Below are 25,910 nucleotides of genomic sequence, written 5' to 3' on the forward strand. Positions count from 1 at the left end.
AATCGAAAATCTGGATTTTGGGGAGGGGGCCCCTATCCTATATTTCTATATACATGGATGTGTGGATGGAAACTGTTTAAAATTGTGTATTTAAATCTTACTATATCGTCGAAGTATAATCAAATGTTATTTTTAAAGTATGAACTTAATTTAAATCGCTGGTTGATGATGAGTTAATTTAATAAAAAGTTATTTAATTTTACTGAGGGCCCATATTTTCTAACAGATAGTGGGGCCCACATGCCATCGGGCATGTTCGCTTGTATGGCCAGTCCGCCACTGCATACATATGTACATATGTGGTTACTTTTCCTAAAAACGTTAGCCTAAATTAAATCATAAATAATTTAAAATAAATATCAGGTGAATAATGTCATAAATACATACGCATATATAGTCTATTCGTAATAATTATTAATATATTTTTTTTATGTTTCAACCAATCATTTATTTATTTAAAGTTTTTTTAATTTTAATTATGGACCATTTTAAAGTTAGGCTCATAATTGAAACAAACGTAATAAATGATCGCATATATTACTATTTGGTTGGTCTGTGTATCCACTCTTACAACAAATTCCAAACTACTTAATCTACAATTTGCTTCGATTTTTAATGCAATATTATGACTACATGCACTTGATTTCCGATAAAATAATTAACGGTAATTACCGGTAAAATTTCCAATTTACCGTTATTTATCGATGGTAAAATTTCGCCGATTTACCGTTAAGCTGGCAGAACAGTACTACAATCTCTACTTTGCACTTAACATCTGTAAACTCTGTTGTTTTAATAAAGTTATAAATTATTAATAAAACACTGATACAGATCATATGTATATTCTTTTTTTATTTATAAAACTTAAAAATGTATACACATAATACTTAAGTTATAGTTTTAAAATTTAAAATGTATTTAATTAAAGATACATTGAGATTAAAGATATTTGAATCATTTTCAATGAATAAGATGTAAACATAAACTAAAAGTTGTATTATTTTATTTATAAAATTAATAATTAAAAATAAGCAACAAAGAGAAGACGATATTTCTCATAGAACAAAATTGTTCATAGTAATTTTCAAGCTCGAGTGTTTAATATTATAATAATTTCAAATAAATAAGACAAATCAAAAGAGCAAAATCTTATATACAGCGACAAGTGATGAATGATTTACGTCTGTGAAAGAAATCGAAATTTTTAATAAATAAATAACAAGAAACGCTGACATGTTTAGAGGCCACCACCACTCCTTTCGACGGATATAGTCTTCTTGAGTTTATCTTTCTCGTGTTGTTCTTCTTCCATCTCGGCCATTTTTGCAAACCGTGAGTATGCGACATGGCCTGATTTTATAGCCGACATCATCTAATAAATTTACATTAAAACATAAATTAATATTGATCATCTAGCTTTTTAATAATTAATTTTAAAGTTATTGAATGCTTAAACATAAGAATTTATATTTTTCTTTGCATTTTATTATTAAATATTATATAAAATTGAAATATTCACACATGAAAAAACCAACACGACACTTGAAAAATTCATTTGTAAAATTTAAGGTGAATATTTTCACATAAATAACACACACACTTGCATACACACGCATTTTATGTAAAGGGATATGAAAATAAGCATAATATACATGGATAAAATAAATAAAAAATAACTACATTCAAAAGTATAATAATATAAAACCCAAAGCAATGGAAAATTGAATAATAATAAAACATGCAAATTTGTGACCACGAATATGTATTATAAATTGGAACGTTTAAACAAAGCATTAGATCAAACATAAATTTTAGAAATATGAAGTAAAAATGTTGCAAGTATAATTTTATATTTACACCCATAAAATATTATTATTCGAGTATTATATATTAAGAAAGAATTATTTGAAAGAGTGTACGATCTCATTCAAAACATGCACACATACAAAAACAGAAACGTAACAGATTGAGTTAGTAGTAGTCGAGAGAAAAAGTGAAAACAAAGCAATTGTTAGTAACTATTTATCAGCGATTAACCTGTAGATATTCATCTAACTCGACTTGGCCATTCATATTTGTATCAATTTCCCTAAGAATCTCGTGCAACTCCTCACCCGGCACTTCCTCGCCATAATTCTAAGAAAATAATCGAATAAAAAAAAAGCATTAGACAATTACTAGCCCCATACGATATTAATGATAGGTGTGGCTCCGTTTAGGGAGCGGGAAAACCCTAATGTAGTATACAGTAGGGAAGAGTTTTGGTGTTATTAAAATCAGCCATAGCATTATCAGCTTTTGCACCCTGTGAAGAACGGATTGTGCGGACACTAGTTTCCGTCACGGTGGGAAACTAAAATTTTACCTGCAAATAATCACTTAGCTCCATCTGTCCATTATATGCTGCGTCAATTTGAGACAAAATGGAATGCAATTCATCTTTCGAAGGTTTCATTCCCAAATCCTAGAATAGGTCATGGTAAAAATTTCATAAAATCAACACCTACATACTATATTATGTATATCATAAATTATAAAAAAAAAAATTAATAACACAATTCGACGACAATTGTTTCAATAAACCCTAAATAAAAAATAAAAATTAAATCATAATTGAAGAAAAATATATAAACAACTAATTTTTTACATTAAATATTGATTTGTTTCTTATTAAATTATTATAAAAAAATCATATTAAAAAAATAACATAAAAAACCTACCTTCAATCCTCTTCTTATATCATTAATCGAAACATATCCTTTCCTATCCTTATCAATGATCTGGAACCTCTTAATGTAAGTATTAATCTCATCCTTGGTCAAGTTGATCGGAAGTTTGTCTTTGCTGGCACGATTAACCATTTGTCCCATTTCATTTTGAAGAAACTCTGAAGCCTCCTTTTCTTGTCTCTAAAAAAAAGATATTGATTTTTAAAATACATTAATGAAAAAATATATACATTTATCAATAACACAAAAAAATAACCTTTTTCTCTTCGTTAGACCACTTCAGCTCTTCAGCCATAATATCGATGATTCCAGGCAGAGCTTCCTGAGCAGCTTGCACGTTTAAAAAGGCAAGACGCAGTCTTCTTGCAATCATATCTATGGCGGTGCAAGCATATTCTCGAACACCATATCTAAAAAAAGACGAATTGATAAATATCATTAAGCTTGACAAATCAAGATAGACGTAACAAATTATAAATGACTATACCTGACTTCGGCATCTATGTATGGGAATTCAGGATGAATTTTGCGACCGATAATAGGCCAACGTTTTCCAGTCAAGGCTGCCATTTTAGCAACGGCAAAAGCACGGTCGCCGTACGACTTAGCCAGATGTTGTGCAACCTAAAATCCAATTATTCAATACTATACTGTTTACTTAAAACAAAAAAAAATGTAATAATTTAAGCTACAAGCCCAACTCACCTCACATTCAAGACCGAAATCTTGCACCAACCGAATGTACATGGTCGGAGTCCAGCCGTGAGCACCTTCAATTAGGAATCCATCAGTCTGACACTCCTTATGCAGAGGTGTTAAGTTACCCGCTAAAATTACATATTCCAGTTACATAACATACCATCACACATTGTGCTTACACTAATTTTAGCGTCTAACCTTGAACTGTAGCGTCGATAGCTTCTGAAGCCATCGCTCTGTAAGTCGTCCACTTTCCACCGGCTATTGTCACAAGACCCGATTGACTTACATGCACGATATGGTTACGGGCAAGAGATTGTGTATCACCTTTGTTAGGATCTGATACTAGAGGTCGGATACCACTCCACGCCGATAAAACATCTCCTCTACGTACTGGAAATAAAATTAAATACATGAAAAATGCTATAAGAAATCGAAATGCCCTCAATAAATAGATATTGAATGCTGAAAGGCTTAACGTAATGAAGTATGAATATACTGGTAACAAACCTTCAACGTCTGGATTAAGATAATTTTTAACTTCTTGAAGAATGAACATGATTTCATCTTCTGTTGGTTTTGGATTGTGAGTAATTTTACAGGGCAGATCAGTCGTTCCAGCAATGGTCTGTCTTTGCCACGGCAAGAAGAAGATAACACGCCCGTCAGACGTCGATGGATCTAACAAGCCCATCTGATCTGGACTGTAGTAGCCGGGAAGTACGATATGAACACCTGATGATGGACAGCAAATTTCTTTCACTTCTGGATTATCCATTTTCCTAATTGAGTCTGTGAAAGGACCGGTGGCGTTGACGATTGTCTTGGCTTTGATGTCCCATTCTTTTCCGGTTAACTCATCCTAAAAAATACATTTCATTTTAAAAAGTCTCATTTGAATGAAGAACTATAAAAAAAAAAAATAGAAATAGTACTTTTAATCTAGCTCCACTTAATTTATTATCTGTTTTATATAACTTCTGAACTGAAACGTGATTGGCAACAGTTGCACCGTGTCTAGTAGCAGTGAGAGCTATTGCCAAATTCATACGAGCGTCGTCTTGCTGTCCTATAATTTGAATTTATATTGTAAAACACACACAATCAGAAATCGTTCCGCGTAATAGATCCAACACATTTAAGTAATATACTGACATTCACAACTTTATTGCAAAACATAAAAGCAAACTTATTAAATTTGGTAACAACACATTGTCATTTACTATCATAAAATGTGATGAGTTTGCTTTTATACAATAAAAAAGAGATTCACAAAGTTGCCCGAGTCAAAAATGACTTATATGAGTCAATTCCATTGAGCAAAACTATTCAAGTATAAAGATTAATAAATAAAAACAAACTAATAACTACCGTCATAGTAAACGATGGCACCGCACAATTTATCACCCTTAATCATAGGGAACAATTCCAAAGCATTCTTTTTGGACAAGTAGTATGAGCTTTTGACATTCCTATCTCCAGCAACCAAGTCGTACATCTTGATTCCGAACCAGTAGTACGGCACTTGCCACCACCTATACACATAACATTACTATCGAAAGACAAGCTCATTAGAAATTTGCAAGAAAATATACGAACCGATAAACTGGAAGCATGATGGGTAGTGGATGAGTGAGATGTGGAGCAACCGAGAGCATGTTGGCTCTCTCGTGCAAAGCTTCTTTTACCATACGATATTGTTCAACATCGAATTGCATGATAGCTTTTTGAAGGTATCGAACTCCACCGTGAATCAATTTGGTACTCCTACTGCTAGTTCCACTCGCGAAGTCGTCTGCTTCTACTAAAGCAGTTTTAAGACCTAAAATTGACATACGTATACAATTAAACAAGATCGGTAAAGATATACATAAATATACTAAGATCTGATGGATCCGCTACCCACCTCTAGTAGTGGCATCTAAAGCGCAACCAGCTCCAGTAGCTCCACCGCCAATAATGAGAACGTCATAAATCTCTCCAGATTGTAACGACTTAATTTGTTCAGCTCTAGGTGGTAGAGGTCTTTTAACGCGCTTGTTTGGTTCTGCATAAGCTACACTAAATGGTTTCTGAAATAAATTAAAAATTGTATTAAATTTTTGACAAATACATACATATGCTGGTTATACATATGAATAACCAGCAGAATAGACTAGTGTTTAGCATATAGTGCTTTGAACAAAGTGGTCACGGGAACAAATCCCACTGGTTTCTACTGCCCAGACCTTGGTTTTGTGACTCCAGGTCGATCATTTCCTATCAGAGTTTGCCAATCTATCGGATTTTCATTGAAACGGTTTCAACAAATTGGCAACCTAACCCATTTTCTCGCAAAATCTCGAATTTTCAGCAGTCTCGAATTTCGCTGAATTGTTTAAAATGCTGCAAATTTACAAATTTGACAATAAATGTCTCTGTGGATGTGAATTGATACGTATTTATGTACTTTGTATAATACTAATAATATTTTTATCAAATGTACAATGTTTCTAGCCAGGAAGGCGCATTGAGGTGACTTGTTACGCCTTCCTGGTATAAATTTAAGATAAAATAAAAAAATACAAATATCATTTATAAATGAAAGATACCTCTACAGAGTTTTCTCCAGCGAAGAGGTTAACAGCAAGAGCAGCTCCGGCTGCTGCTGCAACACCTCCGGCTGCCACTTTGCGCCATCGGGCAGCCATTCTGCCTTATCTGGGAAAATAATAGAACAAAACAACATTATTAATTTTGAAACATGACGTATATTACGAAAATTTTGATTAACGAGAGAGCTATTATACTGCAACGTTCGCCAATATTGGCTTACAGAGTCGTTTAGATTCGCTATTATCACTTTTTTATGAATACTTAATCACGTGTACGTCATTGCCCACTCAGCAGATAGTGGTAATTGTTTTCAAACTAGACTTTACGATTATCATAATGGATATAAGCAAGTTTTTATGATATATACATTGCAGTAACTGGAACGAAACGCATGCCAATCTGAGAATGCATCAACAGGTGTCGATATATGTATGTACATACATTTATAAATTCAGCGATCGAATGCATGAGATCGTCACACAATGTTGGATTTTGGCGGTTTGTTCCGTGTCAATTGATATAAAGTTGAGGAAGTTCACCACTCGTTAGGTAATTAGCATTTCACTGATGCAGTTGTATTGGTGCAGAGCACGGGCCAAACCTGCAACGGTGCATCATCGGAAACCCACTAAAATAGAATTGGCATACAACGAAACCGTACGGAGACATTCCTCGTAGTAGACTTAACTATTGTCCTGCGAAAGCTGCATCCGCCAGCACCTCATTAATTCAATACACGAAGAAAATATAAAAAAAAATCCATTGTTCATTCGACGTAAGATTTACTTAAGAAGAAGACGAATCAATAAACTCTTGAAATGATCAAACAACAGTCACGATACGAACATGTGCATTAAATTCACAATAAGAAGTATAATATACGCAATACTATAATCATGAGTGTCGATAAAAAGCATGTAATCAATTACTATTTCAATTGTAATACGAGTTATGTTAGGGTCACCAAATTTGATTAAATTACAAAAGGATCTTCCACAAAACTTTTTTATGCCCCCTAACTCAATAGAAATATTAATGGTTGTGGCTATTTGCAGGTAATATATCTGCAAATTATTGGCTATTTGCAGGTACTATATCTGCGACAGGCGCAAAGCCTTCTGCGCATGCGCGTGAACTGTCACTGTCAGCGTGTTTACTGTTAAAATTTTGTTTTAAACCTCTTAAAATTTAGTTCGAACTCGTAAAGTGACGTAGAGTAAAAAATATAGTCCAAATTAGTTAATATTATTAATTGTTAGAATATTATTATCATATACAACGTACATATAATACCTACATACAAGTACAAGTCGCGAACTAGCTAAATGATTTAAATCTATTATAATAACGTGCGAAATTTATTTGCCTCATGTATAATGAACGATTGATTAAACAAGTCTAGCATACATTAAATATAAGAAATTATAATCGGATTATAAGTTCACGCGCATGTGCAGAAGGCTTTGCGCCTGTCGCAGATATAGTACCTGCAAATAGCCAATAATTCGTAGATATAGTACCTGAAAATAGGCTATAATTCGCAGATATAGTACCTGCAAATAACCACAACCATTATTAATAAGGCGAAGTAAGAAGAGGTATATAAAAAAAGTAAATGTTCGGACAAACTTTTCATTTCGATATAAACTCTTAAATATATGTAATATACTAGTGTTTTTACCCGGCTTAGCCCGCTTAAACATGGCCAATCTAATAGTAAACATTTTATTAAATTTATTTGAATAGTTTTATTTTATTGAATATTTTATCCTTTTATTGACATAGGTTTGAGAATGATCGTGTACAGTAATTTCCATATTTGAAGAAATGTAGAAGAAACTTTTCTAAATAAGATCGTACGAATTAACATTGACATGGACATACGCCCATCACAGCTGGAAACCATGAGCACGACCCATGCCGTACGATTCAGTAAGTTTTTAGTAAGAACTCCTTGCCATAGCAATAGCAAAACCCTATATCCGATTTCTAATCATGGCATACATGCATCGTAATATATATTTAACTATTCTCAAGAAAGTATGTATGTATATGTAATTTCACTCATAAAGTCTAAATTAAACAGACAATTTGGCACGATTTAGCATCATGATGAAAGCCCAAGACTCTTCCCCAATGACCTGAAGAACTTAAAAAGAATTGTTATAATCTGGTAGATGAAAAGATGCCAAGTGAAGATAAATTTGGTTAAAAGAAATTGATGCATTTTATCCGAATCGTTCTTTTTATGTACATACATATTACATATTATGAATTACCATTTTTATTAAAAAAAAAAATTTGTGTCAAGTATATGTTTATGTACGTCAACGATAACATAAAACGGCTATTAAAAGAATAATATATGATAATTGAAAGAAAAATTAAAAAAAAAAAGTAAGTGCAGTAGTAGATTTTGGTCCGCTTCCACTTGTTCAAGCATATGGCCATGAACCGCCACTGCTTGTATCTATGTACAAATAAATATGGATGCAAAACTCGTTTCCAATACAATGAAACCTGCATACATTGAAACAACAAGAGATTCGCAATATCCAAAACGCCCTTAAATTAAATGCCAGTAAAATAGCACACAAGAAGTGAGAACCCAAAATTCATAAAATATCAAATATGAATAGCAACAGAATCAATTTAACAAATAAAAAAAAGCGGATGTGACCAGGAATATGAGACGTATAGAAAAAAATCGTACGTACGTAAATTTGTTAATATTTTTTTTATTTACATGGCACGGATATAAAAATTATACTAATTTTTTTCACGAAGAGCACACATTTAAAGGGTAAATTTTTTTATTACTTAAAAACACTATAAATATTTTATAAACACATTAAATATCAAGAAGATCAAAACAATTTTAAAGGTCAAAATTAAATATTGAAATATTGTTTTACAAAAAAATAGTACTTCCGGTTTACAAATTCTGACCTCATTCAAATTCTCACATTAATACAAGGATTATACTTGAATTTTCTCGTGAAGAGCACACATGTTTAAGGGATATAAAAATAGTGGAAGAAAAATCAAACAAGAGTAAACTGCCACTTCCGGTCGACGGGACTAAATTTTATATATTACTTGGTATTAAACTAAAGCTTCTAGATATGAGATTTCAATTCAATACACCGAAAGGTTTCTAAGAAAAACATAAAAAACCCTCGATTCTCTAGAGTAAGAGTACTACTTCCGGTTGATGTACAAACATTCTTAAAAATATAAAATATGGAATTTATCATTTATATTACATGTAACAAAATTTTATTCTGATCCGCTGAGTGGTTTAAGAAATAATTGAATACAAAAATTAAAAAAAGAGGACCCCCATGTACATACATATAAGGGGAGTGTATAATAACTTAAAAATTTACGCAGTATCGATTAGCATTTCAATAACCAATACTAAGCTTCAGTTCGATAGGATTAACGGTGTTCAAAAAATACACAGACACACACACATTTTTTGTAGATCATTAAAATGTGATCAGTGATCGATTCAGATTTCGAATCAGTCAAAATCTCGAGTTCAAACTTTCGCATGATCACAGAACTTCGTCTATTGTTACTACGTACTAGTCCCGGGATCCCGGTGCTAGCACCGGGATTTCAAATATATAACAAAAAAAAGTTCAATTGCATGTTTTCATATTTCAAAAACGGTCAATTGCATTGTGCAAGCTCTCCCGATATTTCACGCAAAAAATACTCCCATATTGACGTACTATTTTTGAGAGTTTGGCTACATTTTACATGTTTGACGGATGTTTACCAACTGTTATACATAACTTGGTAAAATTTCAGTTCATTAAATTAAAGGATTTCTTAGAAACACACAAAAAACCTTGATTCTCTAAATTAAAAGTACTAATTTAGATTTAGGAAAAAATATTGGGGTATAATATTAATAATTTCTATTACATGTAAGAAATTTTCAAAATACACTGACTCACAATAAACATACAGACACTCACACAGAAACACAGACACACACACATTTTTTTCTAGATCACGTAAACGTGATCAGTGGTCGATTCTGAGTTCGAATCGGTTAAAATATGCTTCAAATATCATTGCGGTTGAGCATAATATCTGCGACACAATACAGGCCGTTCATACCATTTCGTGGAAACGGCAACCCGGCGTCGAAACGGGTGGAAAAAACTGGTGGCAAACAAATGGACTATGACTTTCATTGCTCATCCCACCATTGTTCATTATATAATGTTGTTTTATGTTTTTTTTCCATATTATTTTTGTAAAAATAATATTGTTAAAGAAATTTCTGCCAGCATCGTAATCCCGGTATTCAGACTATTTTCAGCACCGGGATTCACGGTACCAGAAAACACCGGGATCCCGGTGCCCGGAATCCCAGGATTGGAAGCCTTACTACGTACACAGATACAGTAAAAAATGGTTGTAATAAGAACACTTCAAGTAAATGGAGACTATCACTATCAACAGGTTGCCGAAAGCTTTCGTACAGCCAAAACACTTCCGATAGGAGACCGACATTCAACTAGTGGTTCATTCAATACAAACATCTAAAGATAACGACTTTATGGTGTATAATTCTTTAATACCCACAAGTAGGTACATAAGTATACATCTTAGCTGAGCGATATCGGCAATCCAACGAGTAATAAACGCAAAATAATTACAACATATGTCTACATATAGTGACTCTAAAACGTTCGACCATGGATGAGATCGAAGCGAGATCTCACGATGTCGGCACCATGACGTCATCTCATTCATATGACATCATGGTCATGGTGAACAATTCCGTGGTGAATTGCGGTCGCGGCGAGTACGCTCAAGGATTTTCATCACCACACAGGTGATCTTCTGGCTAATCTCTCCGCATCAATAAATTGTTTAGCACTTGGGTCTGTTAAAACTTGATTATATGTATGTATGTAATCCACACTCTACAATAGACTTTCGTTTATAATTTCAAGTACATATGAGCTCAGTTTTGGGTCGGTTTTGATCTACATACATATGGATGTGTGTGAAGGACTCGAACCAAAATTCGACCGAAAGTCGTTTTCAATGCGACCTTATTGTTCTAGGTTGGACTTAAGTGCTTCAAAAGTGTATAGATTGGTTTGTTTCTGCAACTAATTCCAGTGTAAATATACATACGTCAGTGGCGTAGCGTGAATTCCAGCCCCCCCCCCATATATTCATATTATATCCTTACAGCAAAATAACTTTCCAAATTAATAATTCAAACCTTTTTTACCTATATATCGAAGTGCATTAATAGTGTAATCTGGACGACCAACAAGCAGTGCACAATCTGTTTAAAGCAGGGGTCCCCAACCTTTTTGGGAAATGAAGACTATTCCAAAATGAAATCACTCTGTTTGAAAAGAAGGAATCCCTGATCAATTTATTCGATTTTTTTCTTTTTGGAGTCTTAAGGAGTGACCTCTAAGATGTGTTATCATTGAAAGAAAGTTTTGGACATATGTACATATGACAATTATAATGATTATTTAATATTTAAGACTTCGATTAAGTCGCTTCTTATTCTTCTCGTCTTCAATGTATTGAGATTCATTCTTTTCAATCTTTCGTTATAAAAAAAATGATTTAAGTAATAAATTGTTAAATAAGTAATAAATTGACAATAATAGTAATAAATTGGAAATAAGTAGTAAATTGACAATAAAGTAATAAATTGAAAATAGGTAATAAATTGAAAGTGATAAATTGAAAGACAATTTAATTTAGTGTGATCTTTGTGCCTGATGTAAGCTAGACGTGGAAATATACTCGCCATTTCAGTGCTGATCCAAAAATTATCTATATGTACTGATTTTAAATCTTACTTGTGCATTCATATTAATTTGTAGATCTTTCTGACTTTCTTGCAATTCGATATCAATATCAATTACATTCACACTAAATTGATCAATCACCCTATCTGGAATATTTAGATTTATGTATAATATCATTAAATCTAACTTGCATATCCTCATGAAGCTGCTTTAAATGTCCAATATATATGTAAAGATCATCATCTTGTATTTCATTAGAAATATTCATATATTGTTACTATGTACATAGATAAAGTAAATATACAAGAATAAGAGAGAATTCTCAGCAAATAGATTGAAAAATGGCACTGAAGTTCAAAAAATGGAAAAAGACGGCAGTCTTCTAGCCCTATTGGCATAGATCAATTACACAATGAGGATGAATTCAAAATATAATAATGTATGTACATATAGTACATACAATAAAACGAGATGCAAATAGGTTGAAAAATAAGAGAGGTTTTTAAAAAAATATTATAGAGAAATTACAGAACAAATTAAAAAATCAGTAAAAAAGGCGCGTTGCTTTGTGGCGCCCCCCCCCCCCCCCGCATTGCAGGGTCTGCGGGCGCGGTAGCTACGCCACTGACATACGTACATGAATGCATGTTATGTATGTACACAAATATGCACGTTAGAATCACGTTCTGTTGCATGCCAAAGATGCATAAATTTAATACAATTTCTCAAAGTTTCGTCGACTGAAAATCTGATTTTTTTTACTTTATGTACGTAGTACAATAGATGAAGTTTTGTGATCATGCGAAAATTCGAACTCGAGATTTTGACTGATTCGAACTCAGAATCGATCAATGATCACGTTTTCATGATCTAGAAAAAATGTGTGTGTGTGTGTGTGTGTGTGTGTGTGTGTGTGTGTGTGTCTGTGTGGGTGTTTATTTTAGGGATATTTTTAACACCGTTAGTCCTATCGAACTGAAACTTAGTATCGGTTACTGAAATTCTTATTTTATTTTATTTTATTTTATTTTAAAAAATCAATACCACAGAGACTTGACAGGTTGCCCCAAAGCGTCAATGTGATTTTAATACAAATAATAAAAATCATAAAAATTACAAAAAAAACATCATAAAAAAAAATAATAAAAATCATAAATAAAAAAAAACATAAGAAAATAATAAAAATCATAAATAAAAAAAAAAAACATCATAAAAAAATAATAAAAATCAAGTAAAAAATATGTACACAAAATAAAAACAATGAAATAAGATTGAAAAATTTATATCGTGCTATTTAGGATGTGTTCCACCAACTCAACATAACTGGCATCGAATAGGTCCAAGTAATGTGCCAGTAAGTTAAGGAGTCGAACAGCTCTCGAGAGGGGGGAGTTCATGAGCACGTTTGATTTAGCCCTAATTGGTAAAAATATATCATGTTTTCTTAAAACTCTACGATTTTCCGGGGCCCAGAATTTTAGTTTCTCCAGGATAGTGGGATTGTGAATCTCTCCTCTAAGTAATTTTACGAAATGTTTCCCAAGAAATAAATCTCTTCTCTTTGCCAGGGAGTTGAAACCCAAAGATCCCAAGACAAAGGCACTAGGGAACAGATATGGATAAAATCCAAATGTCTTCAGATATAAAAATCTAAGGAATTTCCTTTGGACTCGTTCCAACATTAGAGAGTAACGAAGTTGATAGGGAGACCATATAATGGAGCCAAACTCGAGCACACTGCGAACTAATGTACAATATAAGAGACGAATGGCAGTGACCCCTAGTTCGGACGAATTACGGATTACGAATCCAAGGATTTTTGTTGCCCTATCACAGATATTCTCAATGTGAATGTTGAAACTCCAACTATTTTCGAAGACTATTCCCAGATCAGATATAAATAATTCTCTCTGAAGAAGAGAATCATGAAATTTATACGGATATTTAATAGGAGAACGAGAACGAGAGTAAGAAATGACCCGACACTTTAGGATATTGAAGGGAAGTTTATTAACATTAGCCCATTCATAAATAGAATTCAAATCCTCTTGCAAATAAAGAGCGTCAGGTAAATCAATTATTCTCTTATAGATTTTTAAGTCATCCGCATATAATAAAAATTTAGAATGGTGAATAGAAGATTGAATATCGTTGATAAATATTAGGAATAATAAAGGGCCAAGATTTGATCCTTGGGGAATCCCAGAAGTGGCAACATACTCATAAGAAAAGCAACTCCCAAACTTAACGAATTGACGTCGATCCTGTAAATAAGAAATAAAAAGACCAACAAGATTATAAGTAAATCCAATAAAACTTAATTTACTAACCAAAATTTTATGATCAACTTTATCAAACGCCTTCTCAAAATCAGTATATATTACATCCATTTGATTATTACAATCCAAAGTGCTGGTTATGTCATTAGAGAAACATAACAAGTTGGTAATGGCTGATCTGGCCGGACGAAAGCCATGCTGCTGATCAATGAGCATACTTTGAAAGTGATTAAAAATGTATCTGTGTAATATTACCTCAAACATTTTGGCTGGCGCTGACAAGATAGTTATTGGTCTGTAGTTCCTTACACAAGATTTATCGTCCTTCTTATGAATAGGAGTTACTTTAGAGCATTTCCATAAATTGGGGAATGAAGAGTTCCTTAGAATTAAATTAAAAATGAATTTTAAAGGTTCTAAGAGACTAACCTCACATCCTTTTAGGATGTAATTAGGGATGGAGTCAGGACCGGAAGAATAAATATTTTTTAACTTTAGAAAGCCATATTTCAGATCGGAAGAGTCAAGATGATTAATCGCTAAAGTGGGGAAAGTAAATTCCGAGTCATTGGTAGGTTCCATGGAATCAGTAGGATTATTGAAAACTGATTTAAAAAAGTCGGCAAATCCATTAGCAATGTTTTGATCACCCTCTAACAATCCAGAATCATTGTACATAATGGTCGACTTTACACGATTTATTAAAACGACACGACGTAAATTTTTTTCAAATTTTTAAGTTGACCGGAAATGGTACCTCGCCTTATAGGTGTCCTCTTTTTTTAAGTTTTTGAATTCAATTATCTCCCAAACCACTAACTGAATCGGACTAATTTTTTTTTAAATATGATACAAATAATAATTTTTATAACCTCATATTTTTTAAATATTTCTATCTGAACCGGAAGTAGTACTTTTACTCTAGAGAATCGAAGTTTTTTATGTTTTTTTCAGAAACCTTTTGGTTTATTGAACTGAAATTTCATATCTAGAAGTTTAAGTTTAATACCAAGTTAATTATAAAATTTAGTTAGCATCCGTCAACCGGAAGTAGCAGTTTACTCTTGTTCGATTTTTCTTCCACTATTTTTTTCGACCCCTTAAACATGTGTGTTCGTCACAAAAAAATTCAAGTATAATTCTTGTATCAATTTGATGAAAATAAAAAAAAATTATTATATTTTATAAACCGGAAGTGGGATTTTTTTCTCTTAGAAAGGTCGAAAATGTTGTGCCCACTACTCTGTCCACACCCCTGAACGTATTAAGCTGAAAATTTATATTTCTATCCTTTATGTACTAACTTAGATCTGGTAGGGTTTTGGTCAGAATTCGTAAACCGGAAGTAGTATTTTTTTTTAAAACAATATTTCATTATTTTATTTTGACCTTTTAAATTGTTTTAAGCTTCTTGATATTTATTGTGTATAATAAAAATAGTAATTTTAAGTAAAAATAAAAAAAAATCACTTAATTAATTGAACCGGAAGTGGGATTTTTTCCTCGTAGAAAGGTCAAAAATGTTGTGCCCACTACTCTGTCCACACCCCTGAACGTATTAAGCTGAAAATTTATATTTCTATCCTTTATGTACTAACTTAGATCTGGTAGGGTTTTGGTCAGAATTCGTAAACCGGAAGTAGTATTTTTTTTTAAAACAATAATTCATTATTTTTCAATTATTTTATTTTGATCTTTTAAATTGTTTTAAGCTTCTTGATATTTATTGTGTATAATAAAAATAGTAATTTTAAGTAAAAATAAAAAAAAAATCACTTAATTTAATAAACCGGAAGTGGGATTTTTTTCCTCGTAGAAAGGTCAAAAATGTTGTGCCCACTACTCTGTCCGCACCCCTGAACGTATTAAGCTGAAAATTTATATTTCTATCCTTTATGTACTAACTTAGAGCTGGTAGGGTTTTGGTCAGAATTCGTAAACCGGAAGTAGTATTTTTTTTTAAAACAATATTTCAATATTTTATTTTGACCTTTAAAATTATTTTTATTTTCTTGATATTTAATGAGTATGATACTGATAGTGATTTTTAGTAATAAAAAAAATTTGAACACAATCAGACAACCGGAAGTAGAACTTTTGTTTTGTGCAAGTTTCCATACATTTGCGCTCAATTTGTATCGCTATCATAGTCATCAGTTCAATATCGAATTTTGTTTTGTAACCTTCTTATATTCCTCAAATACATAGATAAAGTCATGGGTTGGTCACACCCGAATTTTTTTTAATATTTTGTAAATTTGCATTTTTACTTTATTTTATTTATTATCTAAACATAATTAGTTCAAATATCAATCATCGTATATTCATTTTAGGAATGAATAAAGTGCAGACACACAGAATCGTCCGGCACGGCATGCTGTGAAAGGGCGTGTCTTCATGTCATTATTAATTCGCGCGATCTTATTATTTCGAATGTCTTCAAATATGGGTATCACCGTTATTTATTACTGTCAAACAAGGATACATATATCAATACAAGGATAAAATATCATCGAAAACACACCGGGGGGTGAGCTTTGGCCTGGATTGTGATGGAATGTATTGGGTGTGCTAGCGGTTTTTTTACACGTGAAAAACTATCTAAAAAAATACGTACCGCGTACCACTGTGTGTCTGCGCTTTTACTCTCTTTCAAGAAAAGAACAAATGCAAAAAAAGTTAAAGATTTAAAGATTTCTAAAACTGCATACCTAGAGTTGCTTATATTTAAATTATAACCAGAAATAGGCGGTGGAGTTGCCGCCATAAAATAACAATAGACCTCTCCATTGTCCGATAAAATAGGAGCAAAAAAAATGGTTGACAATAAAATTTGACAACGATTAACTAAGGCTTCCAGTCCCGGGATCCCGGGATCCCAGTGTTTTCTGGTACCGTGAATCCCGGTGCTGAAACTAGTCTGAATACCGAGATTACGGTGCTGGCAAAATTTCTTTAAAAATATTATTTTTACACAAATAATTTCGTGTGATAATATTTGGGTTCTTATCCACACTCTTTTGTTTAAATGAATAATTACTAGACGGTACAAACTATTTGTAAAAAACGAATCAATGAATCAAAGTGATGTTTTTTACTTTATTTGATTACATTAAATTACTTTTATTAAATCTTAGAAATTTATGGATGCAAACCGAAAATTAAAAGAATGTAGCCAAACTTCCAAAACAAGTACGCCAATATGAGGAGTATTTTTTGCGTGAAACATCGGGAGAGTTTGCAAAATGCAATTGAACGGGTTTGAAATATGAAAATATGCAATTGAACATTTTTTTCCTTTTTTTGTTATTCATTTGATTTCCCGGTGCTAGCACCGGGATCCCGGGATTGGAAATTCCTAGCACCACAATACCGGTGCTGAAGTAATCTTCCGGGATTGGAAGCACTACGGTGAGCCATTTTTTTTAGCCGTCACGAGCCGAAGGACGTGACATCCCATACCACTCGGTGTGTTTTCGCTCTAAGTCTTCGACAATAGTGAAAGGGAAAAGTGGTGATGTATGATTTTATTTCCAATAAAATTCTATTCATTTTATACAACAATTTAATAATGATAACCATATTGATTTAATTAATAGAATTACATATGTACATGTACATATATTAAAATTAAGCAATTCGATACTGATATGAAACATAATCATCGTCGTTGCAAAATTTTAACATATTTTTTTCGAAATTGAATTAAACATTATGTACTTACATAGATGAATACAATGAAAATGTCTGTATGTGTACATTCTAAAGTTCAAAAATAATCAATAACGTGTTTCAGGCCAGCGGTTGTATACTTGGAAACACGAAAGACATGAAAGCTACCAAATCATTCCAATTTTCGCAATCGATTGATGAAGTTTTCGAAGAAATACCATAGAAGTCTGCTGTAGGTATCGTCGACACGATTATTTATTCTAGTTCATATATAAAAAAGGGAAAGCTCGAAATGTATGAAACTTTTGGCAGATGTTCAAATGTGAAAAAAAAAACGAAAAAGTCACCATTGTGTTCTGAATTTTCCCACGTCTAAAACTTACAGTCAAGTTCATTGAAAACAAAATTATAATTCGGGCGAAACTATTATATGTAGAATAAAACCATTGAATAATACAATAGTTAATCAGGAGTTTCCTGCAAACGGAAAACCGCAATCTATTCTACAATATTTTTTTTTTTGCAATTTCCGCATTTCGCCGACAGTTTTATTACACCGGAGATAAGAACACTTCAAAGAAAAGCTATTCAGATTGCACAAGACCATTTAATGCATAAACTACTGCAGTCTGCAAGGTCAATATCGTTGCAACTGCATTAAAATAGTTGCACAACACGTGTGCGGGTAATCGCAATTTCACTCAATAATCATCAAAAGAAATGAAAACTCAGTACTTATTGTATGGGTATTAATAATACAATATTTACACGGGAGAATTGAATTATAATTAAAATAAATAAAAAAAATAATAGCAGAAAAGAACACACATTCAATACACAGTAAATACATAATCGTTGAGTTTTAATCGGTTTTGTTATAAAAAAGCGAACTTCGCATTGCTGTGAAAATTTTTTGATGAAAATTCTTATGAATTTTCGTACATTTGTATGAAGAATCTGTTTATTATTCGCGCTAGGGAATAGATTCAATACTCAATAATAGTTTTTTTTTTTTTAATAAACAATTGACTTTTCTTTTCAAAGAAAATTTTTGGTGAAAAGTTGGAAAAGTCTACATACATAATTTGTCTACATATACATTAAAAACACAACTCAAAGCAAAACAATATGAATTTAAAAAAAAAAACAAATGAATGCGTATTAAAAACTAGTTTTCTATCGTATATTATGACATCATCATTTTTAAAATAAAACTCACGCGAGATAAATGTTAACATTTAAAAAAAGTAAAAAACAAAAGATAATTTTATAATTATGGTAACACTTAAGTTCTGCCTGTTGAATATTTAGCGATATAGGATAGGGGGGGGGGGTAGTAATTTATAGGTGAATTTTTACCTTTACCATTATTTGTTTATAAAACGCCGGCTTTTATTTATTTTTATAATGACGACATGTTATTTGAGAACGTTAAAAGCCAGGTGTCTCAAGTTGAGGATTGCGAATGAATGAAAATGAAAATAATAATAAAAACGTACCTGTCGATGTCGGGACGACGCAGAATACAGGAGGTAGGAGCGGACGACGCAAAAGCTAGAGACAAACTGAACGACTGGACGACTAGAAGCTCCACAACAAGGAGGGGCGTGAGATTGATCAGTGTTGCCAACACACGCCGCTCGACTAAAATAGTCACAGCGAAATTATATAATTCCCGGAACCCTCATTTTCGGTTCCCTTTGCAACTGGTATCGACCACGAATGCAATTGTATCAGCAAGCGCCTAAGATTGTTCATTTCATTTTTAAAGTCGTTCAAAATTACACTTACATTGATATTGTCAAACGCGATTCGTTCGTTTTGCCTCTCAACAGATTCAAATTTTTGGGATATAAGCTTGATTCTTTTCCAATATACATATGGCTTACGCTCAGATTTCGTAAAAATATAAATACATTTAAACATTTTATGTTTATTCAATAAATCAAAAATGCCACTTTGCCTGACGAAAAAGATCTTCGATGAATTTGATTTTGGTTTTTAAATGTTTTTTATTATTACGAAATTATGTTCACAATACATCTTATATCTATTTTAATAGCTACTGATCTACTGATCATTTTCTATTTTACAATTTAGTTTAATTTGGTTAGTAATCATAGTATTATATTATTATAATGTTAATCTACAGCATAATAGGAAAAAGAGCTCAAAAACCTATTTACAATCCTTATAAATGCTAATAATATATCTAATACATAATATTAATTAAAGACTCTTAAAAGTCGATGACCTAAAGCAGATTGTGTTTAGGTAATCTTATCTTCGATGAATGTGTTTTGCCAATTATAACGTTAAGATCTGAAACTTGGACATTGAACGCCAAAGTTTCTACACAAAGTCCTACACACTCGAAGAAGTATGAAAAGTTGTAGTCTTGGCATAACGAGGAAACACAGGAAACGGAATATGTGGGTGAGAAGTATGACAAGGGTTGTGGAAATAGTGGATAGATTGAACTGGCAATGGGCAGGTCACGTAGTTAGAAGAATGAACGAAAGGGAACATAAGAAATGGTATAATGGTACCCAAGATGATTCAAAATGGTAAAAGGAAGACCGCAGGGAAGATGGGTAGACGAAATTAGGAAAATGTGTGGAGTCAGATGGATGAAAGTTGCGCAAAACAGAGACGAGTGGAAGCGTGCTGGAAAGATCTTCATCTAGCAATGGATGGTGAATAGCTGTAGATTGTTGACAATGATAGGTCATTCAAATTGAACTGAAAAACAATCAAGCCAAAAGACTCGACTATTACTGGGAGGAAGCAATCCAGAGGGACTACTTTTTTGAAAAAGATTTGGACTGTTCACTCTTAAAATATTAATTTACTAGTCGTTTTACCCAGCTTCGCTCAGTATTTGTAATATAAACAGCTTAAACACGTCGAATCTAATAGTAAATATTCTTTTTTTTTTTATTAAATTTATTTGAATCGAAAAAAATATACATATGTATATCGAATCGAAACTTTGATTTTTTTTCAATGTTACCAACCAACATTACATAGTTACAAAGTCTCTTTCGAAATTATATATTAGATTCATTATTTTAAAAACATCTTCACTAACAACAAAACGTGTAATAGATAGTAGTCACTATATTAGGTACTGGTTAAACTGTAATTGTACAATCAATGCCTTTTATTTGTTTCCAATAACTATTCTGATTTTAATATTCTCTGAGTGCTTTTCTTAAGACTAAATATTATATGAGTACCGGAAATAAAAAAGGATCTATGTGCCATTTATAAGATTTTGAGATACGTCGGTTTTTGTCAATGCATTGTACAACAAACTTATGAGCAAAACAAACTTGATTTTGATATACACTATTAAAAATCGATTTTGGGGACATAGACCCTTTTTTATTTCCAATATTTTTATGTAAATGATATTTACTTAATTTATAAAACTCAACTCGGATATAATATGAAAAAATTCTTTGTATTTACCATCAAAGAAGTCAGCATCTAATTAGATAAGTATCAATGATGTCTTGAAAATGAAGAAACTTTATCCAGTATGAAGAATTGTATACGAAATTTGAAAAATATTTATTTTTTCGTGTAAATCCAATTACGAATTTTCCTTAAATAAGAAACAGGATCCAGTGGATTTGAAATAAAAATTCTATTTTGCTTAAGCATAATTTATTTTTTATATATTAAGTAAATGGAATCAAAAAATTAATTTAAATAATCAAAACCAGTGAGAAGTTCAATTATGAAAAATTATTTATCTTTTTTTTCAGACGATAACGAGTTCCATAATTTTATAACATCATTCTCTACAACTTGATTGACAACGTAGCCATCGTTATCGATAAAATTTGCGACAGATTTGCTGAAAGTTGCTTCTCGATGCATTTTCGTTTTCGGATCGTACATGTTTAGCACCAACTCGTATTTATCATCATACCTAAAAATATAAAGACTTCATGAGATAAAAGTTAGCTTTTCCATACATTTATATCAGTGATCGCTTACTTTTTCATATAAGAACTAGCTTCCCAGACCCTGTAACTAGTTCCGACGGTTTCTTTAGCAACGACAAAGATTCCCTTCTCTTTGAATGTTGTATACAGTGTCAAAATACCCATCAATACAAAATATGACGACACACATACAATTAAAACCATCCTAAAACATGGAAGTAATAATTACATTTTATTTCAAACTATTAAAAAATGCATAAGCACACTGTTGAATCAAATGTAAATACTTTGACTGTGGAAATGGGTATAAATAATCCCAAATGACTGCATAGAGAGCAACTCCTACAGCTAGACCACCGAGAGTCAGTCTACCATCCATCAAACCATACTTTTCTTCGCAAGATAAATCATTTTTTAATACCTTGAATTAATAAATTGAAAAATTAGTTGAAACACCATCTCAAATGATAAACATATAAATAGATAAAAGAAAAACCAACGTTTTTTACAGCATCATCTATGGCATTTTTCACAGATGATCCGTCCCATTTGTCAACATTGATGAACTGAAAATTAAATTTTAAAAAATTATTCACAAGAAAAATACTAGACTAGAAACATATGCATCCTTAAAAATCCTAGTACGAATAAATATTTATAAATTGAGAATAAAAATCGAGTGACGTGTCCATTGACGTGGTTAATCAATTAAATCATATGTCATGACTTTATGAAAGACTTGAGATATTTTTGAATTTCAATTAAAGGGTTGAAAATATTGTAGAAAAATTAAGCAATATGTCATGGATGAGTGGTAATATATAAACAGATTTTGGATCGAAAACCGGTAAATATCAAATTAGAAGATATGAATAAGAATAGAATATAATAGAAATATGGCAAAGAGTAAGCATGCAGGAGGGCTTAGCGCCTCACCTCGGGCTCTTTGGCCGGTTCGGGGGCTGCTTTTTTAGACATTTGGGGGGCGCAGTCGTCAGACACACCGACACACAATCACTACCACTACCACTACACTCGGATCACGCACGACGTATACTGAGACCTAACACCCCTAACTACGACCATCTATTTTCTGACGCACTGATTTGGAAAGGGGGTTTTAATCAAAATATTTATTGAATTCGACTAAATTTTTAGCTAAATTTAAAACAAAAATTGATAAATGTATCATAACTTCATTAATTTTGATTTGCCAGTCATCGACATTTATGTGCTCGGTTTTGAATGAATTTGTCGGATGTTTCATGATCCAAATTTTAATAACGTGTGCGAGATAATCACGCCATATTCTTGAATGAATAATTAATTGCAATAGAATGTGAACGGAAGATAATTATGTCAATTTACAATTAAAATTATTTATGGTGTTTTTTCCTTTTTTAATTTACCACTCTCCAAAAGGTGCTGCCTTACCTGCTCATGCCCGCGAGATTTTCTTGATGGTAGGTGCCTATGAAATATAAATATTGTGGCGGCTCGCTTATACGACATGGTCGAGTTTGGTTGCCTTCCTGTGAGTGGGGACCAACTCGGCTGGGTTCGGAGAGCCGCTACTCACTCTGCCTTCAGCTGTCATAAATAAAACACGTGCATTCAACATGCCAGTCGTCTCATTCGTTCATCCCCCATAATATAAAATTATAAAATCTCATAACATGCACGATTTGCGCGTAACTGGAAAATTAAACCTTTTTTACACTAAATATTCACGACCAAAGGTAACAAAAGAACAAAAGACAACTTCAACAATTCTAGTTTGTATTTTTCCCGTGGTAATCAAACGAAGAAATTCGTATTTTGGACCCCGTATCATGTGTCCGAGGTACTCCAAGTTTCCCCGCTTGATGACAGAAATAAGTTACCTGAATAGGGCGGGTTAAAGGTTTGGAAGAGGATCATTTATGTTTGTTCAATTATTATTGTATGTACGAAGAGGTTGAGCTTCGGAGAAGTGAGCTGCTTGAACTCCAGAGGTTCACTCTGGTGTTGGGAGCTGGTGCGTCGCTTTATATACGTTCTGGCTTGAAGCGTGTCGTGTACAGATGCTTTGTCTTCGTTTTCAGGACACGTGTTTTAGGGACATGTGTTGACCTGTTTTCGAGGCGCGTGTTTTATAGCTATGGGGTCAGCGCCAAGACGTCGTTCGTTTGAGAATGTGGTCGTTTGCCACGTGTAAACGACTTTTCAGGACACGTGTTGCGGCTGCCTGATGACATCACTGTTGGGTTTCGTTCGTTTTACGATCAAGCGATGAACTCTTTCTTCTGGAATGGTCAAAGGGGACGTTGACCTTGAGTTATGCATGTTTGTACAGGATCAATGATGAGATCACTGGTTTTGATTCGTAATAGCACAAGTCGTGCTATATTCCTATACCTGCCTCTCCCTATCATGCCGAGGACAGCATCTTCGTTTTAAATAATTGTAGTATTTAGAAATATGTTTTTGGAAAAAAATGTCACCCTACTGTAGATTCACATTTCATCCTGGTCTTCAGAGTCCACGTTTCACAATCCAGGTAGCAAGACTGTCCAGGCGTGGCTCTTTGCGAATCCCAAACGCGTACGAAGATTGAGATGCTTGTTTGTAAGCGCCGCCTTCATTTTGATAAACGCTATTCTAGCCATCTCGATGCCGAATCTTAAATCTTTATCCGTGTACAGACTCCAGGGATGTTCAACTCGAGAGCACCCCCGAAGTCGGTTTTGTGAGATAGCTAGTGGTAAGCTTGGGCGGGGCTGGTTTCCTCAAGGTGCCTTCCTTCGTCGTCGGTGGTCTGGTCTCTGCTGATGTCGGCTGCTCTGCTCTGTCCCTTTCTCCCTCGTAATGTGCGTGGGATGCGTGATGTGGAAAAAGGGAGGAAATTGTATAATAATGAAAACAGGTTGTAATTCTGTTTGTATGGTGACTTTATTTTATATATACATATATATACAGAGATCAAGCAGGGGGGTCAGGGGGGGAGGGGAGTAAACAAAGTAACCACGCGTGCCTTTTGAGGTTAGCCACGCGTAGCTCAGTTGTCTGCCTTCTGGACGAAGACAGACCAAGCTTCCTCTGGTGCACACCGGACGGATACTGGAGCTGGTCTCCAAGTATCGTCACAACCCTCACCAGCCTCTAGCTGGTGATTTCGGTGGCGAGGTGGGCCCCGTAAACACCGGGGTGTTTACGCGCCAAACCGTAGTCGAGAACTGTCAATTTGTGTGCCAACCGCTGTCGCAGGGTGGCCAGCACAAAAATATATCGGCCAAATCGTGGGTCGTAAGGCCACGAAAGCCGATCATCAGACATAGTCTGAACAATCCGGGTCCATCTCTTAATTTAACCAAGTACCCAGGTATTGAAACCTTTTGACTCTTTCTAACACCGCTCCATTCAACTTTAGATCACCTGTGTCTGATTGCATATTATCAACTGTCATAACTTTTTTTCCTTTATGCAATCTTATTCACACTTTTATTTATTAAATTTAGACTGGCCGCGCACTAGGCAGCCAGGCTGCGCCAGCCAGGCTGCCGCAGCCAATCTAACATACGGTGGCTCATTGGAGCCCGCGCAATAGGCAGCCAAGAATTCCTGGCTGCGGCAGCCAATAGATCGCGTACGATTGCACGGCAGCCAGCTGGCTGCACGCAGCCAGAGCCTGCAAGGTAGAATGTATGTGGCTAGTATGTGGCTGCCTTCAGTCTCCGCGCACTTGACGTAGCAGCCAGAAGTCTTACGCCGCGGATAGCGAATAGAATCCCAGAGACTGTGTGACCTTTCAAGGATTATCTGTAACGGATATCTGTTAACGGATTAAATCGTAAGGCAATATGGGATATGTCTTCAGAAGAATATAGTGATCGAGATGTGAAAAGACGAAGATGGTAGGAAATCACAAATACAAAGTGTGAGGAAAGCTTGGTTTTATTAATCTTACATATATGTTTACCATCGATGGCACCAATGCAATTGGGAAAATTTGCATTTTTATTGAAACTGTAGGCGGGGTAGCGATGTGTTGACCGTATCCCGGCCTAACGAAACACTGTTGTGCTAGTTTTATAAAGTTTTATTGTTTGCCTATGGTTGTACAAAGGTATGGTTTTTGTGGGCAAAAGTATGTCGTTCAGCGGTCTCTGGATATGGTAGAGTGTCGCTGGCTCG

At 33.6% G+C, this 25,910-nt stretch overlaps 2 protein-coding genes across 3 annotated transcripts; both read right to left on the reverse strand.

Annotated features, from left to right (window-relative positions):
* Positions 1-830: 830 nt before the first annotated feature.
* Positions 831-19,389, reverse strand: Gpo1 (glycerophosphate oxidase 1). 2 transcript variants are annotated; one of them, XM_077440148.1, is made up of 14 exons: positions 19,281-19,389; positions 6,020-6,128; positions 5,335-5,500; positions 5,028-5,250; positions 4,800-4,963; positions 4,364-4,497; positions 3,939-4,290; positions 3,627-3,821; positions 3,435-3,556; positions 3,217-3,353; positions 2,986-3,139; positions 2,721-2,909; positions 2,038-2,136; positions 831-1,372 (listed from the first exon to the last, which is right to left on the reverse strand). In XM_077440148.1, exons 2-14 carry the CDS (start codon positions 6,116-6,118, stop codon positions 1,238-1,240), a joined length of 2,169 nt encoding a protein of 722 aa, XP_077296274.1. In that variant the 5' UTR covers positions 6,119-6,128; positions 19,281-19,389; the 3' UTR covers positions 831-1,237. The 2 variants fall into 2 exon arrangements, with proteins under 2 accessions (XP_077296274.1, XP_077296275.1); XM_077440149.1 differs by lacking the exon at positions 2,038-2,136 and adding an exon at positions 2,366-2,464.
* Positions 19,390-20,720: 1,331 nt separating this feature from the next.
* On the reverse strand, positions 20,721-22,829 carry Spase25 (Signal peptidase complex subunit Spase25). Its single transcript, XM_077440192.1, has 5 exons — positions 22,674-22,829; positions 22,238-22,303; positions 22,025-22,158; positions 21,790-21,942; positions 20,721-21,721 (listed from the first exon to the last, which is right to left on the reverse strand). Exons 1-5 carry the CDS (start codon positions 22,713-22,715, stop codon positions 21,535-21,537), a joined length of 582 nt encoding a protein of 193 aa, XP_077296318.1. The 5' UTR covers positions 22,716-22,829; the 3' UTR covers positions 20,721-21,534.
* Between the last annotated feature and the right edge of the window lie 3,081 nt (positions 22,830-25,910).

The sequence above is a fragment of the Arctopsyche grandis genome, chromosome 10 (genome assembly GCF_051622035.1).
Source record: "Arctopsyche grandis isolate Sample6627 chromosome 10, ASM5162203v2, whole genome shotgun sequence".
NCBI lineage: Eukaryota > Metazoa > Arthropoda > Insecta > Trichoptera > Hydropsychidae > Arctopsyche > Arctopsyche grandis.

Excerpts from the sequence above, each read along its gene's own strand:
- Gpo1 (XM_077440148.1), bottom strand. The coding sequence starts at position 6,118 with ATGGCTGCCCGATGGCGCAAAGTGGCAGCCGGAGGTGTTGCAGCAGCA. Across the intron at positions 4,291-4,363 it reads TAAGTGGAGCTAGATTAAAA|GATGAGTTAACCGGAAAAGA; the intron begins GTACTATTTCTA and ends TGTATTTTTTAG. Across the intron at positions 3,354-3,434 it reads ATTTCGGTCTTGAATGTGAG|GTTGCACAACATCTGGCTAA; the intron begins GTGAGTTGGGCT and ends ATTGGATTTTAG.
- Spase25 (XM_077440192.1), bottom strand. The coding sequence starts at position 22,715 with ATGTCTAAAAAAGCAGCCCCCGAACCGGCCAAAGAGCCCGAG. Across the intron at positions 22,304-22,673 it reads AACCGGCCAAAGAGCCCGAG|TTCATCAATGTTGACAAATG; the intron begins GTGAGGCGCTAA and ends TTTAATTTTCAG. Across the intron at positions 21,943-22,024 it reads TACCCATTTCCACAGTCAAA|GATGGTTTTAATTGTATGTG; the intron begins GTATTTACATTT and ends TCCATGTTTTAG.